Source organism: Branchiostoma lanceolatum, chromosome 13 (genome assembly GCF_035083965.1).
Source record: "Branchiostoma lanceolatum isolate klBraLanc5 chromosome 13, klBraLanc5.hap2, whole genome shotgun sequence".
In the NCBI taxonomy this organism is placed as follows: Eukaryota; Metazoa; Chordata; class Leptocardii; order Amphioxiformes; family Branchiostomatidae; genus Branchiostoma; species Branchiostoma lanceolatum.
Genome location: NC_089734.1, coordinates 2950962 through 2967902, shown reverse-complemented (window position 1 = coordinate 2967902; position 16941 = coordinate 2950962). Strand labels below are relative to the sequence as shown.

The 16941-nt window shown below is 40.3% G+C and overlaps 3 protein-coding genes across 5 annotated transcripts; 2 read left to right on the top strand and 1 right to left on the bottom strand.

The window, feature by feature from the left end:
* Positions 1-161: 161 nt before the first annotated feature.
* On the top strand, positions 162-9951 carry LOC136447195 (post-GPI attachment to proteins factor 3-like). Of its 2 annotated transcripts, XM_066445895.1 has the most exons (9): positions 162-260; positions 5591-5730; positions 5925-6079; positions 7047-7199; positions 7529-7591; positions 7865-7926; positions 8254-8381; positions 8745-8949; positions 9716-9951. In XM_066445895.1, the coding sequence occupies exons 2-9, from the start codon at positions 5607-5609 to the stop codon at positions 9771-9773; spliced, it is 948 nt and encodes a 315-aa protein (XP_066301992.1). In that variant the 5' UTR covers positions 162-260; positions 5591-5606; the 3' UTR covers positions 9774-9951. The 2 variants fall into 2 exon arrangements, with proteins under 2 accessions (XP_066301992.1, XP_066301993.1); XM_066445896.1 differs by lacking the exon at positions 7529-7591.
* On the top strand, positions 781-4874 carry LOC136447196 (post-GPI attachment to proteins factor 3-like). The gene is made up of 8 exons (XM_066445899.1): positions 781-971; positions 1262-1585; positions 2082-2234; positions 2569-2631; positions 2956-3017; positions 3739-3869; positions 4251-4452; positions 4761-4874. The coding sequence occupies exons 2-8, from the start codon at positions 1310-1312 to the stop codon at positions 4816-4818; spliced, it is 945 nt and encodes a 314-aa protein (XP_066301996.1). The 5' UTR covers positions 781-971; positions 1262-1309; the 3' UTR covers positions 4819-4874.
* A 150-nt stretch (positions 9952-10101) lies between the features above and the next one.
* Positions 10102-16817, bottom strand: LOC136447197 (transmembrane protein 35B-like). 2 transcript variants are annotated; one of them, XM_066445900.1, is made up of 3 exons: positions 16638-16817; positions 12471-12621; positions 10102-11525 (listed from the first exon to the last, which is right to left on the bottom strand). In XM_066445900.1, exons 1-3 carry the CDS (start codon positions 16740-16742, stop codon positions 11392-11394), a joined length of 390 nt encoding a protein of 129 aa, XP_066301997.1. In that variant the 5' UTR covers positions 16743-16817; the 3' UTR covers positions 10102-11391. The 2 variants fall into 2 exon arrangements, with proteins under 2 accessions (XP_066301997.1, XP_066301998.1); XM_066445901.1 differs by lacking the exon at positions 16638-16817 and adding an exon at positions 14383-14518.
* Between the last annotated feature and the right edge of the window lie 124 nt (positions 16818-16941).

Here is a 16941-nt window from a genome sequence, read left to right as displayed (position 1 = left end):
AAGATTATAACTACTACATTTAAGATGTATTTTTGCACTTATGTCACAATCGTAGAACCCTTCTTTCAAAATGAGATATTCCCCCTGTAGCCCACAGAATGACGTCATGTTGTGGAAAATTACCTCGTATTTCATTGGTTTAGAATGAGACATTTGATCATACTGACCAATCAGAGTAGGTTTAACTTCGTGAGGTGCTAAAGGCCAGTTCAAAACTGTGCAAACCAGGAAGAGGGTCTGGAGTGAACAACAACGTACCCGTATGTTTGTGTTTGTGTTTTATGTTTATGTTTATAGATATACAGGAGCAATATTTGCATGTAACTGTGGTCTTAGGACAGGAGTGTATGGTTGCAACAAGTTATTTTAACCTCCTTGGTTGCAAGTTCAAGTTTGCAGGTTAAATTATGTTGCTATAATTTGTTCTGGAAGTTCATTAACAAAGTTCAACAATTAGTCACTACACATAAGTTAAGGTCATATCAATGATACTGCTTATGATAGCAGCTACACCCACTCGCTTTCAACTCAGAAATTGTAATGAATGGGGAGGGGGGCATGCATCATCATCATCATCAGTCTCCTGCACTGCAGGGGGCATGCATGGCCATGGAATGATTGATTGATTGATTGATAATGTGTATGTATACTACTGTACTACTTCTACTAGTATTGCAAATTTTACTTTTATTCACTTGAAGTTTGCCAAATTTTGTTAATCTCTATTGATAATAAAGCAGATCTTCACTGGTGGCAAGAAAGATATCCATGAGCTTAGTAACCGGGAAGCCAGTTGGATATTGCTTTATGAATATTATAGATACATGTATATTAAATGGCCCATGGATACTTTCTTCCCACCAGTAGATCTGCATGGAGATTTCAATTTTGTATGTTCCTTTTATTATCCTAAGTTTCGGTAAACAGTGAACTGGCAGATTTCGTCAAAGATTTTTTACCATTGATTGAGGGTGAGTATTTCTAGTTATATCTGTTACTGCTAAGTGTGATATGCAACTCTTAAACTTCTTCTGGCACAGAGAATTAAGTTACAGTGACATGTAATTTTGGTTTCTCACTGTTACTTTCATTTCATTAGAATTCAGCATAACCCCGCAATAATACATTTTCTTCCTCATCTTTTAACATATGATTTTTCAAATTTCAGTACGTTTTGTATGTTTGCTGTGGGCTTACTTTTGGGTCACATATCGTTGTAGTTACCTTGTAATACTAACCTTGCTACTTTCTTATTTTTCAGGTAATGAGAGAAAAATAAGGGAGTCAGGATTGCAAAACCTTCAAGAGGATGGATATTCTTGCCATCGTTGCCATTCTTTCAGTCGGCCTCCCAACATGCCTTGCTTCCCTTGGAGACCGGTCTTACCATTTCCTTACCTGTCTTCAGACTTTTGAGAGCACAAAGTGCCGAGGAGCTGAACTGGAACACTTTAACGCAAACCAGCCGCGCTACATGAGACTCCTCGGCTGGGACTGTTCGGAGGAGTGCAAGTACGAGTGTATGTGGGAAACAGTGCAGGCGTTTCAAAGGAATGGGCAAGATGTACCACAGTTTTATGGGAAGGTGAGTATTGTTCTTGAACTTGAAGTTTGTAAGTCAGATAGATTCATGTACATGTATAACTACAAATGTATAAGGATTACTTTTCATTCAATTACTACTGAGCCAGCTTAGAGGAATGTCTTTTGCTCTTAGAAAATAGATATTTCAAATAAAACAGTTAAAGGCTATCGCATAAATAAAAAAGTTAGCCATAATCCAATTAATTCACAATGTAGTTTATGGTCCGTTGTTTCCATGTCTTGCATGGGTTAGATATTTATGTAATTGTTGGACAGTAGTGTAATAACTTAGCTATCCTATGGCCAGAAGAAATGCCAAAGATTCAGTCAAAGCGGTCTAAACGCAATCAAATCAGATTTAAATTTGATTTTAAATCTTCTTGATTCAGTGAAAACTTATTCAAGTCTTATTAGTTGTGTTGGAACTCTGAGAAAATCTTGTGATTTAAAGCATTTTTGATTATTCCATAACCTGATGTTCTGTCTGTTTTTCCCAGTGGCCGTTTGTCAGGGTGTTGGGAGCACAGGAGCCTGCCTCTGTGGTGTTCTCTGTACTCAACGGACTAGCCCATCTCATCATGGTGGGGGTGTTCAGGTCAAGGGTGCCCAAAGAAGCACCCCTGTACTGGACTGTCAATGTATATGCCTTGGTGAGTAACATTTTATATCTTTATCTACATCTATACTGTATACAATATGTGAGCCATTGCGAAGCTGCATTGCACTTCTAGCTAACAAAAAAGGTTATGCTTCGTCTTCAATCTGACTCTGAGGTTCGACTACTTTACCTAATCTATACTGTATAATAAATGATTAGTGATAAACAACAAAATGATTGAATGTGCCAGTTTGAAAAGGGACAGTCAAAGAGGACAAGTCAAACTTCTGAAATAAATTCTCATGACTGTACCAAGATGTTTTACTGAACAACAAGAGGTCTTTAACTCAAGTCATTTAACACTTTCCTTTTTACTGTGTTTGCAGGTTGCTGTCAATGCATGGGTGTGGTCCACTGTATTCCACACAAGGGACCTGGTGTGGACAGAGGTACGTGGTGCAACTTGTGCTATTTTAGTTTCATTGATTAAATCCACTTTGACACCATATATAAAACGTGAGTTAGAATGCAATTTAAGAAGAAAAAAAACATTCTATTTGACCATGTGCAATTGGATTTAAGTTCATTATACTTTGAAGTTTAAGAAGGAAAATAGCATAAATATGAACATGTGCAATGCAATTTAAGTCCATTATACTTTTGAAGTTCTGTCATTGTGATACATCAAGTGTAATTACATGTATTTAAGAAAATAGCTTAAAGTTGTATTGAAGTGCAATTCACGAAAGGTTTTTGTTTGTATCAACCCACAGAGGCTGGACTACTTCAGTGCCACATCTATCATTCTCTTCCAGCTGTTTCACTGCTATAGAAGGTGGGAACATTTTGAGAATACATAGATTCATAATCAAAATCCTCTTCTTTGATTAGTATGGTCTTCACATTTTGATTTTCTAAATAGTTTCATAATCAAAATCCTCTTCTTTGATTAGTATGGTCTTCACTTTTTGATTTTCTAAGTAGCTATGCCATGACTAGTACAGAGTGCTCTATTGAATGATGAATACCTCCTAGTCTGAACCTGTCAGTAATGTACATACCATCTTCTTTGTCACAACCAGGGGAAGAGTCACTCATCTGTTCATTGAGTTCATTGAGCTAAACTGATTAATCGAGATCACTTTCTCCAAAGATCCAAGAAATAGTCTGATTCCTTTTCCCTAGCCATCTTGCTAGGCTCTGTTTTCTACAAACCAACAATAGTTTATCTGATATGTTTACATGTTTTGATTTAGTACTGTAATTCTTGTTTCTTTCTCTGTAACTTTATGTTCACGGTTTTCACTGTCACCTCTGTACCGTGAACTTGTCACCGGGAAAAAAACTGTTGTTATCATTTATGATTCATTCACACATCCGTTCTGTAAATCACTTACCACCACCGTGAACTGAAACTTCAGTGACAATGTCCATTTTCCTTATTATACCATGAAATTTTGCTACCGTGAAGATAAAGTGATTTACAGTATTCAGGTGTATGTATAATGATATCTTAAATACACAACAAATACATGATTGTCAGTCTTGTTTTGCAGATGTGTTGGTGGTACCTGGAGGTCCGTGGTGTTTGGAGCTGTCCTCCTCCGACTGTTCGCTGGCCATGTGTACTACCTGTCAGCTGTCAAGTTCGACTACGGCTACAACATGAAGGCCATGGTCACAGTAGGTAAGAATGTGTTATCATTATGTATCTACTATATATACATTTTCATCTAAAGCTGGCCATGGTGTGTTATGCTGAAGGGCAGTTATACCATCTATACAATACAGATACATGTACAAATTTGTACATGAAATTTCTAAATTAACCCCCAAAATGCTGCACATGTTTTGTTCTCTTGAGAAAATGTGTGTGTACACATGCACTACTATAAATCTTTATGATTGGATACGTGAAAGCAGATTTAAGTCCAGTTCAGCCAATCATAAAACCTGTCTCTTACTACAAAGTTTGCTCTGTTTATTACATGAAAGCAGTTCAAGTTGAACTTCAACCCGTCAGAGAGCCTGTCTCTTACTCTTTGGTTTTTCACATCCATGTGTTTAGCTGTAGTGAATGGAGCCCTCTGGTTGGGTCTGGCAGTGAAGAACAGAAAGCAGTCCCACATGTGGAAATGCGGCGCCGCCATCATTCTTGTTAACCTTTTCGGACTGTTAGAGGTCGGAGACTTCCCTCCGATATGGTGGGCATTTGATGGCCATGCCCTGTGGCATGCTGGGACGGCGCCAGTGGTGCTGCTATGGTACAGGTGTGTGCACCTTTTTCTCGTTTGATCTTCTACCGGCTGCCTTATCTTAAAAGCGCTGCGAATTTGTACCATAGAAAGCCACTAGGGGCCCATAGTTGAACTTCCTGCTTTCTCTGCTTAGCACTCATTTGGGCAAGAGCACAGGAGTTAAATAAACACCACTACCAGTGGACTAGCCCCCTGTTGAAGGGATTTCACAAAGTTGTGTGGCCCAAGGGCTAAGGAATGAAGATGGGCACTGCCATAGACACTGTCTATGTATAGTGCAGGAGGACTTAAAACTAAACTTTTATGTTTTTCTCTTTCAGTTTCCTGATCGATGACTGCAGAGAGCAGCTGAGACAAACACAACTGAAGACTTCATGATTTTGTATTGAAATTAAAAGCTGCTATGATGAGATTTTAAGATTCCATTTACATGTAATACTGTATAAATTGGAACTATGTTTACATTTTGCTTAAACGTTAAAGGATAAACTAACTACTAGTATCATAGATGAATAGATTTGGAACAGTAGCTAGTGCAGTGTACCTTAAGATATATGATGTACACCTTTGTACATTTATGTTGTTGCACACATGTATTTGTAATGTTGATGTAATACATTGCAACTGTCTGTTATATGATAGATATGCTTTGTAAAGAAAGTTTTGGTTAAACCTTATTCATGTAGTCAGTCTTTTCTGAAGTCTTGCAAAAATAAAATCATTAGACTGTCTTTTGTGGTGTTTTCTCTTTGGGCAGTTAATGAATCTAGAAAAAATATCTTAAGTTCACACAACATACTAAACTCTGATAGTACAATGCAGTTAAAGTAGTGTGTGTGTGTGGGGGGAGGGGAGGGGGTTAGCATAAAGAATCCTGTCTATAGTGACCACCTGTCTGTTGCGACTATTTTCTTCCTTTACGAGACAGAGAGCCGGACTAGCCTTTGTGTCCTTGGGAAATGCACTTTACACAACTTTCCTCACTCCACACATGTAAGAAATGGGTACCTGACTTAGGTTGGGACGGCATCAATAAACTATGGGACTACCTTGTAATACCTTTTAGTTAAACTTTGTAGTTTATTGAACACGTCAGATTTACACCAACCAGTTTTGAATTGACCAATCAGTTACAATGTTTTTCCATCAGGGTCTTCCTGCAGAGAATGCAAGGCATTCTGGGATTGCTCTGTCTCCTCTGGTCAGTCCCAGGGTCCTTTGCATCCTGGGGGGACAGATCCAAGATCTTCCAGAGATGCCTCTCTGGTTGTTGGAGGAACAACTGCACAGGTATTTTAGAGTGTGATTTATTTGTACAAGTACATCCATTCATTTGTTCTTTTCCTTCCTCATCTATTCCTGTTTTCTCTCCTTATTCATTTTAATTCATTCAGTCATTCCTTTTTGCCCATCTCTTTATTTCATCTATGTATTTTTCATCTTTTTTATCCCTTTTTTCATCCCTTCCTTCCTTCCTTGTGCAGGGAGGGCTCTGGAGAGGTTTGACCAGCAGCAGCCTGGGTACATGGTGATGCTGGGATGGTGGTGCGAGGAGGAGTGTAAATATGGCTGTATGTGGAGAACTGTGGAACAGATACAGGCCGATCCGTGGGCTGCCGTACCACAGTTTTATGGAAAGGTGAGTCCAGTTTGTTATTGTAATGATACAATGTAATCATCTTTCTGTCTTATGCTATGGAGCTACCCAGCTGTTTGTACACACACAAGCCAACAGAACTGTCCTTGGTGCTGAACACCCTCCAAGAACACACAGGCCAACAGACCTGTTCTTGTTGCTGAACACATTACACATACACACATAGACACAGGCCAATAGACCAGTCATTGATGCTGAACACCTTTCAAAGACACACACACACACAGGCCAACAGCCCTGTCCTTCGTGCTAAACACCATCTGCACACAGGCCAACATACTTGTCCTCGGCGCTGAACACCTTCCAAAGACACAAAGGACAACAGCCCTGTCCTTGGTGCTGAACACCTTACTAACACACACACATTGGCCAACGGATCTTTTCTAGGTGCTGACGACTTCCCAAAGATACACACAAGCTAACAGATCTGTCCTTGGTGCTGAACACCTTCCAAAGACACATGCACACACACACACACAGGCCAAGAGACCCTGTCCTTGGTGCTGAACACCTTCCAAAGACACATGCACACACACACACGGGCCAAGAGACCCTGTCCTTGGTGCTGAACACCTTCCAAAGACACATGAACACACACACACGGGCCAAGAGACCCCGTCCTTGGTGCTGAACACCTTCCAAAGACACATGCACACACACACACAGGCCAAGAGACCCTGTCCTTGGTGTTGAACACCTGCTAAAGACTACCACAAGCCAACAGACTTGTCCTTGGTGCTGAACACTTTCCGAAAACACACTGGCCGACATACCTGTCTTTGGTGCTGAACACCTTCCAAACACAGCTGCCAACATACCTGTCTTTGGTGGTGAACACCTTCAAAGACACACACACAAAGGCCAACATTCCTGTCCTTGGTTTTGAACACCTAACCCTAAGACCGCCTTGTCACCACAAAGATTATATGTTCCATTCTTTACTTTCCAGTGGCCGTTTGTCCGAGTGCTCGGCATCCAGGAGCCAGCATCAGTTCTCTTCTCCATCCTGAATGGACTGGGCCATGTGGTGATGATAGGGGTGTTCAGGAGAAAAGTGCCCAGCCATGCTAAGATGTACAGTGTGGTCCACTGGCTTGCCATTGTAAGTCTCATCCACTATCTTTTTTTTTCATCTTCTAGAAACAGAAACCTTTTGTTTTAAGTTGCTCCTTTCATTTTTCAATGTGACTGTCATAATGTAACGTAAGGGCTGTTCTTGCTTATCTAAGGAGAGTGAATATGATGTACCTTTTTATAGAATCGTGTGCGAATATAACCGTCATCTGAAGAAATAGCCTAGTTCATTTGTATAAGTAAGCAGATTCAGTACAACAAGTGGAGAAGTAGAACACATACATATTATTTCAGAGAGCAGTCATATATTTCAAGATATCTGTATATAGAAAACAAATATCATTTTGTTGGTTTCAGGTGTCCATCAATGCCTGGTTTTGGTCAGCCATCTTTCATACCAGGGATTTTCTATGGACAGAGGTATAGAAAACATATCTTTACTCCCCGTTTCACCTAAGCATACGCTGTACACTGGGTACCATCCTCTGTAGTTACTGCTGGCTCAATCTTTTTGCTTGCTAACCACGGAAAGGAAGAAAAAAAATTGAGCCAGTGCAATGGTACTTTGTAACTGGTACCCAGGCTAACTGTGAAGTCCGTATACTTCTGAAGACTTGGTTCATGCCGTTGCTTTCTGGAAAAATGAAAAATTTTGATAAGAGATCTAGAATTTTTCATTCCTTCTTCCACCAGAAAATGGACTACTTCTGTGCTACATCACTGGTGGTCTTCCAACTTTTCATGTGGTTTACCAGGTATGGAACTTTGAATTAAGGCTCATCTGTGTTGGTAGAGTAAGGAATGGGTATAGGTAAGGAACTTAATTCTTTGTGTCTTCAAATATGCTTGATCAAAGCTTAAAGTCTGCTATATAATGTATTAGCATACCATACCATTGATGTAGTTTTCATACCTTTCTCTTTACACTAAAATTTCACACCAATGTTTAGACCAGTTAATAGATTGTTTTCATTTTGTAGATGTCCAATATCACAATGAAACTTTCAATTTCGGGAATTTCATGTGGTGCACCTACTGGACATAAGATGCTACAAAGTTTTAAATCAAATGCCTTTATTCAGGTTTGGTGGTTTCAAAGAGTCAGCCATGTTTGGAGCCCTCCTTGCAGCTGTGTTCAGCTGTCATGTGTACTACCTGGGCTTCGTCAAGTTTGACTACGGCTACAACATGATGGCCAATGTGGCTGTGGGTAGGTTCTGAGGACATTTCCATTGAAACCTTTTGAAAGGGGTAGTCAAGGAAACTCTTGGTAAAATCATGGTAGCAGAAAGTCTAAAAAGATGTACTAGATTTTATTTGAAAAATGTTTGAGGAATTTGAATCCTCGCAAAAGCCAAATTGATTAGTTATAAATGTGAATACTTGTATTGCACGTATTTCAGCAGATATCATACACTTAGTACATGTATCATAATGTCTATGTATATATCATCACTGGGGTTGTGACTAGAATGTTCTGAATTTTCCTTCCAGCGCTTGGAACATTTCTTTTGCAGAAATTTTTAACATTATCATTTTTAGTTCATGAACTTTTATCCCACTCTCCATACAGGACAGTTGAATGCCTTCTGCTGGCTGGGGTTTGCTTTCAAGAACGTGCGTCAGAGGAGGTACATGTGGAAGTGCATCGCCACGATTCTCTCCATCAATTTACTGTTGTTGCTGGAACTGGGCGACTTTCCTCCAATATGGTGGACATTTGATGCCCATTCACTGTGGCATGCTGGGACAGCGCCGGTCGTACCATTGTGGTACAGGTAAGTTTTGTGAATAAGCCCATTCATAGATTCCAGTACGCAAGTGCAGTGTCAAAGGTGAAGGCCCCTGAGACGTAACCAAAACCCGCCTGGGCATTGTTATGCAAATCAAGACAATGGTCGAGACAACATCTGCGACAACTGTTTGCAAGCCAGGGGCCTTCACCTTTGACACTGCACATTCGTACTCGAATCTACGAGTGGGCTTATAACTTCATCAGATTTTTATGCACAGCCACATTTTTCTCAACGTGCTAATGATTCCAAAGTTGGCAGGGTGGAAAGCTATGGACTTATGGATTTTAGCATTCAGAGGTTCAGCCTCACTTCACGTATTGGTGCTATAGGGAATAATAGGAATTAAGTGGCTTTTTTTTGTTTGGAAATCCTCTCTTTTCAAAGGTGAGCAATGTGCATAGATTTTCATTATTGTTTTCTTTTATGATTCTGACTGAATGTATCAGTAAGATCTAAGTTTATGTATATATTTATGTATATCTTTTCATTGATAAAATGGGTTCCCTTTCAAGACCTAACGTTACATGTTTTCATACAAAACCCATACTTGTATCTAATTTTGATGCATTGTACCTACCCTTGGTGCTGAAACAAATTCTTTCTACAAGAAAAAGGCCACAAACCAGTGAAGTTTTGTAATAACTTTCTAATATAATAATCTGTGTCACCCCCTGTGTCAGGGAACCCCGCAGCAGTATAATCAAACTACTACCACTATACTATTAATTGTTAATTGTCTTTTTTGCAGTTTCCTTATCGATGAGAGTCTGTATTTACTCAGGGAAGCAGAGGAGAAAGATGTCTAGAAGATTACTTACAAGAGATTTGAACTTTTTCTACCAGTTTCTATGCATTTGCAGTGTTGTAAGCAATCATGATGCTAAATCTTAAGTTTTTCTAATAATTCTTCTGGTTGCATATAGTTATATTGTGATGGCAATCAGAGCTCAATGTCAACGTAAAAAGTTAAAAGGACATTTTTGACATGTTTCTTGTGTCTATTTTTGGTACTCAAATAATCTTAGGTAAGTGTTTCAAAATCAAAATAATATCTGATATGTTACCATAACATAGCATTATGATATATTCGGTTATGCATGTACCATGAACAAAAAAAGTATTGTGTAAACACAATTGACTTAGAGCACGGGATTCGCTTTCTTTTATTAAGAAATTTTCAACATTATAGTTTTAGCTGATATCATATAAAACTACCAAAGCGATAGACAAGAATCTTGGCAAGGACTTTAGTTCCTTAACATTGTTTTGTATTCTAGCATTCCATTCTCTAAAGTCTAATTGTTAGATCTAGAGATTTAAGCAGATAAAGTCAGAAACAAAGCACCTGTGATAAAACCACACTTTGAGTATACTGTAAAAGATAAAATGTTTGCAGAGGTTTTATGTTTGAAGATTTTGTGTTGACCTCTTCAGTCTTCACCACAAGCTTAAAACCACCAGAATTTTTTTTGCTCGCCTACCCTTCTTTTATATAAACGTAAAGTTTATTCCCACAAACATTTCGCCTTTTACATGATATGTGGAGGCCATCTCTGTTAGCCTTAGGCTTAGCATCAGTTTTCTCGCCAGGCCTTTTCATGATCAGCATAGCGGCCCCCGATGCTGTGATCTGGACCCCGATGCTGTGTTTCAATGAGCATAGGGGTGTTTCTTTCTGGGAAGAACCTTCAGAAATCTTATAAAAAGTCTTATTTGGCTTTCGAATGAGTATGTGACAGAGGAAAAACTTAAGTTCACAAAATCTATCCCTAAAAATGCAGGAAATAGTGTCTTATTTGGTTATGAATTTCAGAATTTTGTACAGGAAGATGCCAGACTCCCAACTGTTATCGTGTCTTTGGCACTCCTCGAATGACTTGGGCCGTGCAAAGTTGACCTTCTGTACCTGACCCCTATGCTGTGAAAAAATCCTGGTGAGAACACTGAGCATGGTATTCAAACAGTCCTATAAACCGTAAATTAGAGAGAACAAAAGAAACTGAACAGCAGTAATTATATGTTAAGATACCGTGCTAAGCCTAAGGCTAACAAAATGAGGCAATGAGCAACTTATGCATTTTGAGATTATACTGTACTATAAGGAATACAAATCTTGTGAAAAAAACATGGTTGGGAAAATATGTAAATTTGTATGACCACAGCTTATAGTGTAAGTTAGAGTCTCTAACCCCGGCGACAAGACTTAGTATCTGGAACAGGTACAGTCCCAGTAAAGATTAGATGGAACACAACCACATTGTTAGGGTTAGGTTGGGGACTTAGACGTACAAGCTATGAGCTTGGTGACAAGGCTAGCTGTAGGTATCCTATATACTCTGAAACAGGTACAGTCCCTGTAGAGACAGGCACACAACTACAGGGTTAGGGTAAAATTCTCTTTAAGAGTAAAAGCTATTAAGGCTCCTATAGACCCTGGAACAGGAACAGCCCCAGTAGGGACAGGCATACTGCTGCTGGGATGCACTCTGTCGTCGCCCTCCCCAGGGACAGCAGCGTCTGGATGGCTCCAACCATCACTCCAAGCAAGACTACTGCACCTGGAAATACATGGACATTGTTCTCAAACTCACGCTCATTGTAGAATCACCCGCTGTGAGTTAAATTCCAGCTGTGTCACTCACCCCACATGCATGCTACTGGAAAGAGTTGCAGTCCTTAGGACAGGACGTTAAGCCATTGTCTACTGATCAGTGTGCCTTCAAAATTAATCAGAGGGACCAGCAAAGTTAAAGGGGCCACATTGGCCAGGTGGTCCTTATGTAGAGGTGGTCACTAGTACAGGTTTGACTGTATAACCATATCAATGGCCAGGTACAATGTAGTCCTTATGTAGAGGTGGTCACTAGTACAGGTGTGAGAGGTCGAGAAACACGGACACAAGTACAGACACGACTGCATGTGTTGAATCCTCTCAAACAACTGTTTATTCAAAATGGTAGAACGGGATCGGCCGTTCTATGTTCGAACGGCCGGTCCCGTTCGATATAACGACTTTGCTCGTTACACAGGTATACTATTAGTGCTGTGTACCGGTACCGTGTACCGGTACTGTACCGTAAACATTGATTAGGTACAGGTCCAAAATACCGGATCATGAAGTACCGGTACTGTACCGATATAAATTTACACCAAGTATGTGCTTATTTTGTGACTTATCTCCTGACTTCGTGGCCTAATGCAACACCAAACGTGACCAAAGTGACACCTTGAAACAGCGTAACTAATATGCAACAGATCATTCAGGCTGGGAGTTTTGATAGCAAGGCCAAGGGAGTATGGCGGTAGGAAACCTAGTTATGTTCTTTGAATAAAGATACTGACAAGTTGTAAACAGTTTATTTATGTTTCTGTCATTATTGAAGTTCAGAAAAGCACATGTAATTTTTTCAAATTGTTCAGGTACAGGTCCGGACCTGTACCTAAACCTCTGTACCGGTACCTGACGTTACGTTTAGGTACGCAGCACTACATACTATACATACTTGCGACTTGTTGGTCGGGTGAGCCCATCCCTAGCATCACCCCTGCCCCAAACTCCACCACACCGACGGCGTACATGTACAGGGTCGGGTTCGGGACCACTCCCAGCGGCTTCAACGGGAACACCGTGGAGAACTTCACAAACTCATCTTTCTGAAACAGAAAAAAGGGTGAAAGTGAGTACCTAGCTTCGGTTGGGGACGTCCCTCGGACAGGAAGTTTAATGGAGACAAACCTTGAATAAAAGAACCCACCATACTTATCGAAAAGAGTAGGGGTCCTTCCCGGTGTGAGCGGTTCAAACCTTACAGTCTGGGCCAGGTTGACATTTTGAAAAGGTGATAGTCACCTGTTTTGTCAGTCCTTCCTAAAATGTGGGGTCACACACAATGACTTCTGTATCAAATGCAGTCTAACCGGTTTGTTTACTTATATCAAAGAGGCACTATTGAACTATGAACTTCCACATCTGACATGTGAGGCCACATTTGAGCCTAATAAACACCACAGCTTGCTTTCTTTCATATGAATGAAGACATTTTGATGGTGGAAATTTCAATTTTGTTCGTGTATACAGAAATAATAATGTAACGAGGGACCTATGCTATCACATACGTTGAAGTTCTCCCAACTCCACTCCAACGTACTTAGCGGAGGCTGGTAGAGCCTAAGCATAACGTGCTGCAACTGAAAACCCGAAGAAACATCCAGTGTGGAAAGCCTATGTCAGCAAGCGTAGCAAAGTAGCTTTTCTGGTCTTTTCAAACAGAGTTAGCAGCCGTGCGGCCCGTGGCAGCACATGTCAAGTGGAATATGAAAAATATCTGTGTAATTATTCCAAATATATATAACTTTCTACATCAAAATGCAAACATTCCTCAGAGATCTGTAATTAATTTGCACAGTGAATACATTCCCACCATCTAAAATCACATTACATTGTCTACTTCACTCAAGAGCAAGCTGTGATATTTATCTATCGACATGTCAGAGGTGAAACTTCGAGATTCCAATTGTTTGACTCACAATAAACTTACGCGTCCTAACAGGTTCGACTTCATTTCATGCAGAAGTAATATTGTGGCGTGATATGTCGATCATTGTCGTCCGATTTGTGCCCCAAGGGTGGGAATGTATTCACTGTACAAATTCTAGATCTCTCTCCGTAGCCGACTCCCTTCATACAAGTCAATCTATTTGGCCAATTTCTACTATTTTCCCAGCGGTCCACGGAGCCTGGTAGAGGCTAGGAAAGGGCTGATGCAGGCCCCCATAATAGTGACATTGGATATGCGCAGCAAAGCTTGTTGGTCCCAGGTAAAGGGCGGGATGGCATTACAGGACCCCCCCGCCCCTTAAAGATACCCCCAAAGCTTGTGGTAACAAACGCGATTGCATCCCAACACAATGTAACAGATGCACCGTTGGCGTTGAAGATGCGATTGCATCCCAACACAACGTAATAAAACAGATGCACCGTTGGCGTTGAAGATAATAGTCACTGACTGAAGCAACTGGATAAATCTATAAACGGCCAGACGTCTCAGGTAGTAGCAACCACTACCTTTCACCAATCACTGACAAACGAAAGCTGGTGGATGCTAACGTTACCTGAAACTTCTGACAGTTCACAAATCAATTCCGATATTGCTTGAGTAACTGTTACTTTGCGCATCTTATTACTAGTACCCGGATGTCTAGCCTTCATTGACGTGATATAACAAATGTAACGTTAATACCTAGCCGTGGCGACTGTGGCAGGGCTTACCTTGCTTTTACTTGCTGTCTTGTATATAGGTAATGTACGGGCTATATACTTGCTGCCTTGTATATAGGTTGTACGGGCTATATACATGACAGCAAGTAAAAGTAAGCCCTGCAACAGTCGCCACGGCTACGTTAATATAATTATACCATGAAAGGATGAACAGGAATGAACGGGAACAGCTTGCAGCACCCAGACAGGGCGAAAACCAATCCGAGTCCGCCACTCAGAAGCCCAGCCATGTTTGCGTCCTTTCTCTGAGCTCTGAACTTTGAACTTTATCTAACCTTATCAAGCCGGTGGCACAGTGACGGCATAGCCGTAGGCAGAGTACATGCACTTGTAAAATCCTAAAGAAATATTAGCTACGCATGTAACAAACAACTGAGGGAATTCAGAAGAAGAAACAATGGGTAGGCCATATCAAGTAATAACATTGATATCCATAACCGAACAGAAACCAAGCAGGGTAAACATTATAGATAACAGTAGGGAAATACTAGTAAGCAAAACTAGGTCAAAATGGGAGGTGTGGCAATCTCACGGTATGTACCACCTCTCATTGGCGTGGTGACCTCTTAAGCTTAAGGTCGGTATCTATCCGCGACCCGAGTCAAGACTCGTTCGGGTATATATTGAGCTAGTTACGTTGATGACTTCCATCCCACTCATGTGCATTATTGTATATTATACCTCATTATTATCATCATCTCCTGCAATTAGCCTTCGGGCATGGCTTTGCAATAAAGTTATCATATGATATTGTTATCAAGTAGTGCGGCAAGGTATTTGACTTGAAAAAGTCGTAAAGATTCATTTGTCCCCGACAGCGAGGTGGACTGTGAAGTGTGCTGAATGGTAGAGGAATACGTTGTACGTCAGTTTTAAGACTGTGTGAGTTGGATTACGATGTTTGTTTGGTCGGTGTAAATTTGCGCCTGGGTTAATGTGAACGTATGGTTTCCGAAATTAGGAGAAAATCACAATTTTTCAGTAGACGATAAGTTTATGTCAAGTAGGATAGGTCGATGCCACTTGGGATCGGTGTATTTACTTGAAACTCAACGGGAGACCACCCTAGCACACAATTTCAGTCTCAAATTCGCAAACATAAAACGTTACTTCATTTCATTTATCTATTTCACCAGGGAGAAATCATAACTCAGGCCTTCATGTGTCCCTGGACACATACGATACTCATAATAAACATGAGCATCATGACACATTATATATTACATACTTTAACAAAAATAGCAGTTACGGCTTATCCACGTAAGTCGCTGTGGCGGTAACGCCTATAAATATCGGATGACCTTTGAATGCGTTCGTTCGGTCGGTTGATATTGTTTGATATTCAAGCAGATGTAGCAAGGGTCTGGCTTGTATTACATGTCTTTTGCACCATTTTGCCTGTCTTTCGAGTGGTGCGTCGACTATAACAAATACGTTTACCGTTACATCTGCTTGGACTCACTGAGTAGAATGGTTCAACTTGCATGTATACGTAATCATCTTTTTGTTCTCTAACGTAGTTTTGAACAAGCCATTTAGCTTTTCTGAGCTCCCCCCACCCGAACCTTTGTTTAAAAACAGTTTTTACGAGAGTAAAGTTAGAGTTAATGCTCGTTTCTCCTGTACATTCTAACTCACAAGATTTTGTAAGATCTTTCAAACAAGATGCATATAGTTTGATTTTTGCTTAGTCATTCCTCAATGTCGTTTGATTAATTGTGTTGGATGGTTCCGTTATATTTGACGACTTTGCATCTGTAAATCGTTCCTTGGGCGGGGGGGGGGGGGCAGAGAAAGGTTTAGGAAAGGAAAACGATATAACCATGTTCTTATGATGAATTGTATCTTGTATCTTCTCATTTCCCGCTAGTTGATAGAACTCAATTGTGTCCAAGTACTAGTGAAAAGTCCAAAATTACTTTACCAAGTCCAAATCCAAAATAGATTTGGGGTGTATAAGAGTCTAAATTTAAAATGTATTGGACATAATCTACCTGACCTTTCTTATGATTAATTTCTAAAGTTTGTTTGGAGTAATTGCAATTGTAGTCTGTTATCGTTCTTATTACGTGCTTTTCGCGCTGTAAAACAAATAGGCGTTGGTCTTCGAGTCAGGTTCCCACATCATTAACTTCATCATCTTCTATTGGCCTGTATCAGCCGGGACCAAACAAGAAGTACATACTCACTCCACATTGCCCTACAAGCATATTTTTTTCTTTCTAAGTGTTCATGTTCCATTCCAGTGTCTCTAACTAAAGTGTCAGTAAAAGTCAAACTTCTGCAATGCACTCGGCCTCTCGGTTTCCGTAGGAGGACGATTGAAACTATCATTAACTTAGTGTCATTAAATCGTGCTACATATTCTTATGTTACGCAAAGAGTAACTTACCAGAACTTTGTGTGCCGGGATGAAGGAGAATAGTTTGGGTAGCCCGGTAGTACAGAAGAACAGCCCCAGGCCGATGGAGAGTAGATGTGCCGATCCTGCCGCCATCTTGGATTCGAATGTGGAGAGGTCGTCGCACCCTTCAAATATGTAAGCCGTTAGATCAGATAAAGTTCAGTCGGAAGGGGAATGACACCTAGTGATGACATGTCTAAATGGAATGTTTAATTCAGATAATTCAGGCAGGTGTACCAAAGTATATTAGCAATTTGTAATTGTATCGAATTGTTCTGTGTAACGTTATGAT

What these genes read in the sequence shown, in the direction of transcription:
- LOC136447196 (XM_066445899.1), top strand. Translation starts at nt 1,310, where the DNA reads ATGGATATTCTTGCCATCGTTGCCATTCTTTCAGTCGGCCTCCCAACA. An exon ending in TACCACAGTTTTATGGGAAG is followed by an intron (nt 1,586 to 2,081) that starts GTGAGTATTGTT and finishes TGTTTTTCCCAG; the next exon opens with TGGCCGTTTGTCAGGGTGTT. An exon ending in GGGACCTGGTGTGGACAGAG is followed by an intron (nt 2,632 to 2,955) that starts GTACGTGGTGCA and finishes ATCAACCCACAG; the next exon opens with AGGCTGGACTACTTCAGTGC.
- LOC136447195 (XM_066445895.1), top strand. Translation starts at nt 5,607, where the DNA reads ATGCAAGGCATTCTGGGATTGCTCTGTCTCCTCTGGTCAGTCCCAGGG. An exon ending in GATGGCCAATGTGGCTGTGG is followed by an intron (nt 8,382 to 8,744) that starts GTAGGTTCTGAG and finishes CTCTCCATACAG; the next exon opens with GACAGTTGAATGCCTTCTGC. An exon ending in GTCGTACCATTGTGGTACAG is followed by an intron (nt 8,950 to 9,715) that starts GTAAGTTTTGTG and finishes TCTTTTTTGCAG; the next exon opens with TTTCCTTATCGATGAGAGTC.
- LOC136447197 (XM_066445900.1), bottom strand. Translation starts at nt 16,742, where the DNA reads ATGGCGGCAGGATCGGCACATCTACTCTCCATCGGCCTGGGGCTGTTC. An exon ending in TCCCGGCACACAAAGTTCTG is followed by an intron (nt 12,622 to 16,637) that starts GTAAGTTACTCT and finishes TTTCTGTTTCAG; the next exon opens with AAAGATGAGTTTGTGAAGTT. An exon ending in ACCCGACCAACAAGTCGCAA is followed by an intron (nt 11,526 to 12,470) that starts GTATGTATAGTA and finishes ATGTATTTCCAG; the next exon opens with GTGCAGTAGTCTTGCTTGGA.